Source organism: Crocuta crocuta, unplaced genomic scaffold (assembly GCF_008692635.1).
Source record: "Crocuta crocuta isolate KB4526 unplaced genomic scaffold, BGI_CrCroc_1.0 scaffold675, whole genome shotgun sequence".
Lineage (NCBI taxonomy): Eukaryota > Metazoa > Chordata > Mammalia > Carnivora > Hyaenidae > Crocuta > Crocuta crocuta.
In genome coordinates, this window is record NW_027528796.1 from 564,958 (window position 1) to 574,561 (window position 9,604).

Genomic DNA, 9,604 nt, shown 5'->3' on the forward strand with positions numbered 1-9,604 from the left:
AATTGGTTCCTTATTTTACAATTGATGAACCAATACGGATACAGTGTTATTATCCAAAGTCCATGGTTTACATTCAGGTTCACTCTTTGTGTTGCACATTCCATGGGCTGTGACACATCTCTAACACATGGGTTCATCATTATCATATAGAAACATCTCACTGCTCCTAAAATTTTCTGTGCCCATTCATCCTTCCCCTTCCCTCCAACTCCGGCAATCACTATAGTTTGGCCTTTTCCAGATTGTCACGGTTAATTTGTTTCTTTCACTTAGTGATATACATTTAAGTTTCTTCCCTTTTTCTTTTTTTAAATGTTTTTATTTATTTTTTAAGAGACAGAGCATGAGCAGGGGAGGGGCAGAGAGAGAGGGAGACACAGAATCTGAAGCAGCTCCAGGCTCCGAGCTGTCAGCACAGATCCCAGTGCGGAGCCCAAACTCATGAAATGTGAGATCACGAGCTGAGCCGAAGCTGGATGCTTAACTGACTGAGCCACCCAGGCACCCCTCTTCACGATCTTTCCATGGCTTGGATTTTTTTTCTTAAAGTGTAGTTGACGTACATTAGCAGTAGTTTCAGGCATACAACATAGCGGATTCCGTATTCCGTAGGTGTCTACATGACGCATCTGTCACCATGTAACTGTTAGAGTACCACCGACTCAGCTCCCTGTGCCATCCCTTTCATCACACTGATACTCGTTCCATGACTGAAAGCTCGTACCTCTCACTCCTCTTTCCCCATTTTGCCCTGCCCCTGACCCCCTCCCCTCTGGCAAGCACCATTCTTTGTATTTATGGGTCTGTTTCTCCCTTTAATTTTATCTTTTTTAGTGTAAATAATATACAGATGTGCCATAGTTTATCCATTTACCTATTATTAAATGGTATTTTCCACAGTTTACTAATTATAAACAAACATGCTATAATTATTCCTGTGTAGCTTTTTGTGTGGACATATTTTTTTTTCTCTTGAAAAAATTTTTTTTATTCTTTATTTATTGTTGAGAGAAAGAGAGTGAGTGTGAGCAAGGGAGGGGCAGAGAGAGAGGGAGACACAGAATGCAAAGCAGGCTCCAGGCTTTGAGCTGTCAGCATAGAGCCCAACGCGGGGCTTGAACTCACAAGCTGTGAGATCATAACCTGAGCCGAAGCCGGACGCCCAGCTGACTGAGCCACCCAGGCGCCCCTGTGTGGACATGTTTTCAGCCAGAGAGCATAGGGTTGGTTCATATGGTAGGAGTACATAAGTTTTGTGAGAAACTACCGAACTGTCTTCCAAAGTGACTGTATCATTTGCATTCCCACCAGCAATGGAGAAGAGCTTCTGGTGCTGTTTCATGCCAGCATTGGATGTGGGTGGTCAGTGTTTTGGATTTTAGCCATTCTAATGGGTATGTCGTGTTATCTCGTTTGAATCTGCAATTCTCTGAAGACATACAATGTTGAACGCTTTGTCATACATCTATCAGCCGCCTGTATATCTTTTTTGGTAAGGTGTGTGTTCACATCTCTTGGACATTCTTAATTGGGTTGTCTTGTCACATTTCAGGACGTTTTGAATATATTTTGAATAGCAGTCCTTTGTCAAGTATGTATTTTGCAAAGATTTTTCTCCCAGTCTGTGGCTTGTCTTTTCATTCTGTTAACAGTGTCTTTTGCAGAGCTGAACTTTCTCATTTTTTAATTAATTAGTTGATTAATTAATTTAATGCTTACTTTTGAGACAGAGCATGAGCAAGGGAGGGACAGAGAGAGAGAGAGGGAGACACAGAATCTGAAGTAGGCTCCATGCTCCAAGCTGTCACCAACGTGGGGCTCAAACTCATGAATTGTGAGATCATGACCTGAGCTGAAGTCAGATACTTAACTGACTGAGCCACCCAGGAGCCCCTTTTAATTTTTTTTTTAACGTTTACTTTTGAGGGGGTGTGGGAGGGGCAGAGAGATAGGGACAAAATCTGAAGCAGGTTCCAGGCTCTGAGCTGTCAGCACCAGAGCCTGACATGGGGGTCCAGCTCATGAACCATGAGATCATGACCTGAGCTGAAGTTAGACGCTTAGCCAAGTGAGCTACCCAGGCACCCCTGACAAAGTTCTTTTTAATTCCTACTTCGTTAAGTTGTTTTTTCCCTCTGTTGTGAATGGGTGTTGTAATTTAGGAAATGATCTTTCTGTCGCTGTTGAGATGAAAAACATACTCTTTTATATGTTAATGTTATAGATGATTATTGTAGATCTTTGTAATGTTAAAATACCTGAGTGTTTCTGGGATAAACCTAACTTAGTATTGGCATATCTCTACTGTATTCAGTTTCTTCATACTTAGATTTGAATTTTGCATCTGCGTTTATTAATCAATAGCCTGAAAATTGTGTTTTGCTACTACATCATGTTTATATGGTCTGTTGGGTTTGCTGAATAAACAGGGGTGTTCCTTCCTCCTGTGTTTCCTGGAAGAGTCTGTGTAACAGTATAATGATCATTCTTGGTGAGTTAGTACAACTTATCTTTTTTTTTTTTTATAGTTTTTATTTATTTTTCAGACAGAGAGAGCATGAGCCAGGGTGGGGCAGAGAGAGAAGGAGACACAGAATCCCAAACAGGCTCTAGGCTCTGAGCTGTCAGCACAGAACCCGATGTGGGGCTCGAACCCACAAACTGCGAGACCATGACCTAAGCCGAAGTCGGGTGCTTAACTGACTGAGCCACCCAGGCGCCCCCATAGAACTCATCTTTTAAACTTTTAGGCCTCGACTTCTTTTTCTGGGCAAAGTTTAAATCTACAACTCCTGTCTTTAGTAGTTGTAGAACCATCCAGGCTCCCTCTCTGCTTGAGACAGTTTTGAGAAGCTACTTTCCCAGTAGTTTGTGCATTCTAAGTTTTCCCATATGCTGCGTCAAGTTTTCTTATTTTCTCTTTTAGTTTCCACTATACTTGTCACATCACTCTGGTCGCTAGTATTATTTTTGTCCCTTCATCCTTTGTTATTTCTTGCTGTGTCACAACATTACTAAAACTTGGTGGCTTCAAACAGCACATGTCTGTTGCCTCACAGTTTCTGTGCGTCGGGAACCCAGGCACAGCCTAGCCAGGCGCTCAGCTGCACGTCCCACGGGGCTGCAGCCAGGATGCTGGCCAGGACTGGGGTCTCGTCCAAGCAGCGGCAAAGGGAGGGTCTTATGGAGTTTCATGTAATTGCTGGCAGGTTTCCATTCATTGCAAAATGTCAGCCTCAGGGTCCCATTTCCTCTCTGACCATTGGCTGGAGGCCACCCTCAGTTTCTTGCCATCTGGGCACCTCTGTGGCATCTCATGAAGCCAGGAAGGGCCAGGGAGTCTGCTTGCAAGACAGAAACTAGACTTCCCTGTGCCTGAGTCATGGAAGTGATGTCCCATCAACTTGGCTGCAACCTGTTGTTTGGAAACAAGTCTCAGGTGCTGCCCACACCCAAGGGATGACATGACATGGATGTGGGTACCTGTCTGCGAGGGTCATGGGGGTCACCTTGGAGGGTGTATTTATACCTTCACTTCAGCCTTTTCAGAGAACCAGTTAATTCTCCCAAAGTACCAGTTAGACTTAGGATGAATCTCTGCCCTCAAAATCTATTATTTTCTCTCTAATTTTTCATTTCTTTTTAAAGTTTCATTCTGTATGTTTACTCAAGCTCGTGTCGGTGACGTTATTGCGGTGAAACAACAGTCTGTCTGTGTCTGTAGCTGCTCCTCACTGACATTTTACTTCCCTCCTGCATTTCGTTTCACTGTCAGTTTGCTTCTTCCTCCTGTGCCCTCTCCTCCCTTATTCTCTGACCTTTGCATTTCTTCTCTCAACTGTTGTTTTTTACCCGTTTTTGTAAGGGAGACCTTGCTGGTTCTTCTGAGGCCGTGGGCCGGGTATGCTCGGGGTGGGCGGATTGCTGTGTTGGGTTAGCCATCCTCCTGTGTTCCAGGGAGACGCTCGAGCAGGGCCTGGAGTTCTGTCGGCAGAAGCAGCGGGCTGACGGCTCCTGGGAAGGGTAAGTGAGCTCCCGGGTGTGCGTGTGCACGTGGGCCGGGAGAGCTCTGCTCTTCAGTGCTCCTGTGATGTTCAGTCATGTGTTCCGGGAGTGAGCTTCTAGCGACAGATTTTGGACCTTGTTCGGTTTTGAACGCCTGGCCTCACCCTGGCGGTGCTTGCTCAGCTCGCTGCTAAAGCGGTTTGGCCGAGTGTGTTGGAAGGGCTCGGTGGCCTGGTGCCTGGTTTGTCGTGTCTGTGATCACTGCTTCCTCTGGGTGTGGATCAGTTCATGTTGCTTTGTGGCGTCGGCAGCTGGAGCCAACCCGTGAGGGCCGGGAGCGGCGGGAGGGGTTGGGGGGTAGGCGTTAGGTGTGTTTTCCTTGTCCTGGGCCGTAAAGCCTGAGGCACTGGAGCTGGCTGCTCGCTGAAGGCCACTTGGATGGTTTTCTTGAAAATCACGCCAGCTTCCCTGACCCCATGATGGAGGGTGTTCCCAAAGTCTGGCAGAATTCCTGTTGTTTTGCACACCCATCTGAATGAGACCACAAGGCTGAGCCCCTCCTTTGTCTTCGTCCAGCTCCTGGGGAGTTTGCTTCACCTATGGCACCTGGTTCGGGCTGGAAGCTTTCGCCTGCATGGGGCAGACTTACCGCAGCGGGTGAGTGTGGGCATTTGCCCCCACTGGAGTGAGGCTCTTCTCAGCAGAACACTGCTGGGGGTGTCTTTTCCTTTGAAGTCAGTTTGGGGGAGTGTTTTTATTTTCCTGCTCATGAGCCAACAACACCTCTTCTAGTAAAGACACTGGACTGGGGTCTTGCCGGGCTCTTCTGGGAAGTTTCTGGCTTGTGTGTGGAGGGGCACCTTGGGCTTACCTGGCCTCCACGCCCAGTGGGACACCCACTGGGCTGGGCTGAGAGATGGGAGGGTGGCCTCAGGTCTGAGCTGTCTCCAGCCACCTCACCCAGCTCTGCTTTGTGGGGTTTCAGGGGTGGTCATATCTGCGTGGCATCTGCAGCCACAGAGCTTTTCAGTTTATCTTCCCAGCAAACTTAGGAGCCAGGTGTCTCTGTGGTGGGTGGACCTCANNNATACTCCTCCCCTTACCCCTGGGGAGGCCTGGCCAGTGGGGACCTGGGACCTCCCCGGAGTGACAGCATCTCCTGTGTTGCTGGTGTCTACAGGGCTGTGTGTGCGGCAGTCTCCCGGGCCTGTGACTTCCTGCTATCCCAGCAGATGGCGGACGGGGGCTGGGGGGAAGACTTCGAGTCCTGCGAGGAACGGCGTTACATACAGAGTGCCACGTCGCAGATCCACAACACGTCCTGGGCCTTGATGGGGCTCATGGCCGTCAGGTGGGGGTCGGGAGGAGGAAGGACACTGAGCATCGAGCAGGCAGCGTGGGTGGGGTGTGGGTTGGTGAGCTGTGAGCAGGCGTGGGAGGTGAGGCCTGCAGGGCAAGGGGGTTCCTGCAGAGAGGCTTGCCTTCTAGAAGACCAGCCAGAGTGACAAGGGGGACAAGACTGTAGGGCGAGGCAGGGCCCTGCAGCTGCTCCTGCCTCCGTGTGTGCGCGCAGGCCCAGACACACGCACATGAGAGCGCACATGCACGCACGCACACGCAGACACGCACAGTGTCCCAGTCTGTGCGGTCCTGTGGCCTTTGAGGCCATTTGGGGAATCTTCCTCAAACTCTCTCCATGTTAGACTAGGTCAGTGTGAGCAGGAGCAGCAGCCGAGCTCAGTCCTGTGGTGTCATCCCTTTCCATGATTAGTGAGGATTAGCACACGTGGCTTGCACAGCCCTCAGAGGGGCCTGAGGACCAGTGGGCTGGACAGGCACGAGTTTCACCTCCTTCTGTCCTAGAGTGAGCTAAAGAGTGCATCTTGTGCAGGGCCCTGGGGCAGGTCTGGAGCAGGCAGGGCCCTTCACCAGCCATGTGTGTGGGGCTGCCTACCTGGCCTGCTCATCTCCACACTGGCTGCCTTTTGGATTTCTCTGGGATTCTGGGTAGAAAATGTGCAGCGGCAGCCTGCAGCATGCTAACTCTCGTGGTGGGCGGCAGTTCCTTGTGTGCGTCGGCGACAGTTCGGTCATCATTCAGCATTTTACATCCTCCATGGGCTGGCAGCCCGAGGGTGAGGGTGCAGGTTGGGCTGTAGCCAGAGGCGCTTTCCCCCAAAGAGTGGTGGCAGACACCCTCAGTGCCTCCTCTTCCCCCCCAGGCATCCCTGCATAGAGGCCCTGGAGAAGGGAGTCCGGTGGCTGCTTAGAAAACAGCTCCCCAGCGGCGACTGGCCCCAGGTATGCCAAGGAGGCCTGAGGAGCACAAGGCCCAGCGCTGACCTTGATGTGCATGAATGTCTTCCAGCCCTACCCCGTCCCTGCATCCCTAATGGTCTCCTCACGGGCAGGGTCTTAGCTTTGGGGACTGGAGGTTTGCAAACACCACCAGTGAGAGCCTGTGGTGGAGGCAGGTCTGTAATGAAGCCCAGGCTCTGGGGCAGGGCTGGTGCTGGGGCGGAGGACACTGGATACCCTCAGGCTCTGCCTCAGCAGGGAATGCAGGACACCTTCACCTTTTCCTCACGAGGTCACATGAGGCTGACCCGCTCCCTTGGATGAGTCCAGGGTTGACAGCTCTGAAGGGCTAGTGACTGAGGCCGGAGGGTCCCCTGCAGGGTGAGGGGTCCAGAGCTAAGGTGGTAGCAGGGGAATGGCCTGCAGAGGTTCCCGCGGACCCCCCGCCCCCACCCCGGGAGCCTGCCGGCTCTGTGGCTGGAGTCTCCGTTCAGGGAGCCCCTTAGCCACCTGCTAGAGCCTTTGTGTTTATGTCTCTGTGTTCTTTCAGGACAACATCTCTGGCGTCTTCAACAAGTCCTGTGCCATCAACTATAACAGCTACAGGAACGTCTTCCCCATCTGGGCCCTCGGCCGCTTCTCCCACCTGTACCCCGAGAGTGCCCTTGCTGGCCTCCCTTGAGGGTGCCTGGCGGGCAGGTGGGTGGTGGGCAGCGTTGTCCGGGGGGCTGCTGAGCAGTGGCTGTCATGTGAGTCCAGGTGGGGCAGCTTGGGTGAGCTGCAGGGGCCCCCCGCCCAGGGGTCCAGTGCCCCTCACCGCCCCCTTCCACATGGTGCGACCAGGCCTGGGGCAGGGTGCGGCCGGTGGCTTTAGGCACTCGATTTTCAGGATGGGTTTAGTTCTTTGAAGAGCTCTGGAGCTCTGGGGAGGAGAGGACAAGATGATCCCTGACCCCCGCCCAGCGCCCAGCGTGTTCCGCAGCCCCTGGCCAGGGCGTGCCTCCTCGCTTTGGGGCTGGGAGGGCTTTCTCCACCAAAACCTCGGTTCTCAGGCGAGGGGCGCGGGGCCTCATCTGCTTCCTGCTGGTGCTGCCCCGCAGCCGGCTCTTCCTATTTCTTCTGTCTGCGGGGCTGAGGGATGTGGTCTGGTCACCATGGCGGCCCTGGGCTCGGCAAGGAACTGGGAGCAGACTTGCTGAGTGCCTGGGGCTGTGCAGAGGGAGTGGCTGCTGGCTGTGCCCTCCACCCCAGGTTCGCCCCTGCTGCATCGTGGTCACCAGTTGTGGGCGCCAGTATCCCTCTGTCCCGCTTCTAACCCGTAGCGTCTCGTGAGGACAGGCTCAGGCAGCAGGCTCAGTGTGACAAGGAGGGAGCGCTCACGAGTGGTTGGGTGGTCACCACTGTGGAGCAGTCCGCGTTGCTGGCTGGACAAGCCTGACAAGCCTGACAAGCCTGACGCCGTAGGGTGCCCTCTAGGCTGCCACCAACCCTCATGTCCTGGCTTGTCCTCTGAGCGGAAGTGAGGGCCAGATTTCTGGGGCAGTGCCTCTTGGGCGCTAAACCTCTGAATTCCCTTCTATCTCTAAATCTGGTTTGGTGTGCATGGGTTTGGGGCCCAGGATGGAAAAACCCGGGCTCTGGACTTGCCGTTGACCTTTGAGACACGTGGCTCATGTGCTCAGGGCTTCCCTAGGAGTGAGGATGTGTGGAGCCACCAAGAGCTTTGATGAGAATGAAAGCCGGGTCTGGTGTTGCCCCCGTGCCCCTCTGCCTGTTGGTCTTCTGTGCCGCCTCCTGGGCTGGCAGCCGCCCCGACCGTGCTCCCTCAGGCAGCCTGATGTCCGAGCGCTCCTCCGTTCCTGCCCTTCTCTGACCAGATCTCTGCAGGGCCCTTGCCGAGACTGCACCATGTGGCCTTGACCCTGCAGCTCTACTGGCCTTGAGTGCCGTCCCTGACTCTGCCTGGGGCCTGCCTGACCTCCCCCGCTGACTCCTCTTCCCCAGGGTCTGGGTTGTGTGTACACACAGGTGGCCCCACTGGTTCCACCGGCTGCCACACTGTGTGGCACGTAGTGGGTGTTCAGTGACTACCTATTGAGTGTCAGCACTTTCCCCCAGACATTTTTTAACTCGGATTTATTTTGGCTGAAGGGACTGTTGGGATCCCTTTGAAATCTATTGGGTTTGCTCTTGCCCTTCTTTTCTTGGCCCCTATTCTCCCCCAGCTGGGACAGCAGCAGCGCAAGCTTCTGCCCCTTGAAGTGACCGCTGCCCCTGGTAGGCTCCCAGGGGGCCAGATCACTGGGTCAAACCTAAACAATGAAAATCTACTTTTATACTGCAAATTCATTTCTGTGGGCAGCTATCTTAACAAACAGATATGTGATTCCCTTAGAAGCAGGTCACACTTGTGTTTTGTCTCAACTTGGGAACAGTCACAGATCTGGGGTTTTCAGGGGATAAGAGTAACTGCTAGAAGATGAGCAGGTATATGTCATTATTTGAGTGGAAATTATGTGCTTCAGCCTAATTAAAAATCAAGTTCTCGGCAAAACAGAACAGAAACAAACGCATAAATATAGAACAAACTGGTGGTTGCCAGCAGGGAGAGCATAGGAGGTGAGTGAAACAGAAGAGTCCACACTTCCAGTCATAAAATGTGTAAGTCAGGTGATAGAAAGCGCGGCCGGAGGCACATAGCCAGTGACAGCTCAGTCACGTTGGGTGGTGACCGCACCTGCTGTGGGGGACGCTGAGCATGTGTACGGTTGAATCACTGCTGTACCTGAAACTAATACAAACTCGTGTCAGCTGTACTTTAGACTAAATCAGGTTCTCTTTCCTGGGCAAATCAACAAAGATGCTTGAATTCAAAGTATTTTTGGTTATTGGGAGCGGACTTTGAGTATTTACTGGAAATTTTTGCTGGAGCCATATTAAGTTTTCTGTATTCACCGGGTGTAAACTTTAAACTTTCCCTGTGAGGAGGAATTCCCTAACTATAAACCCTTAACTCACAGTGGAAATTCAACTCTAATAGTTTTCTTTACTGAACCTAATCAGTGTTGCTACATACATTTAAATTTTATTTGGGCAATAAAATGTTACAAAAATTAATACTATCCACTGTTGCTTCTTCTTTTCTTATCCCTGCAGATATGCTAATTATAGATTAATTAGTCAGCTTGATTTATCTTTGTCTCCGTCTGCAGTAGAACTTTTTATTCACAATTCACTTTGTTTGAAAATGGAATTAAGGGTAGAAACAGGAGGCAGAGGGGGGTGGACAGGGCTTAAGGCG

The 9,604-nt window shown here is 51.7% G+C and overlaps 1 protein-coding gene across 3 annotated transcripts in view; it reads left to right on the top strand.

Moving 5' to 3' along the window:
• Positions 1 to 9,604, top strand: part of LSS (lanosterol synthase) — a 44,380-nt gene that overhangs the window by 24,533 nt on the left and 10,243 nt on the right. Inside the window, exons 18-22 of one of the 3 annotated variants that reach the window (XM_077755383.1) lie at positions 3,958 to 4,023; positions 4,582 to 4,662; positions 5,186 to 5,356; positions 6,228 to 6,306; positions 6,854 to 7,002. In XM_077755383.1, coding sequence (XP_077611509.1) covers positions 3,958 to 4,023; positions 4,582 to 4,662; positions 5,186 to 5,356; positions 6,228 to 6,306; positions 6,854 to 6,985 — 529 coding nt within the window. In that variant the 3' untranslated portion in view covers positions 6,986 to 7,002. The other 2 variants (XM_077755382.1, XM_077755384.1) reach the window with 2 other exon arrangements.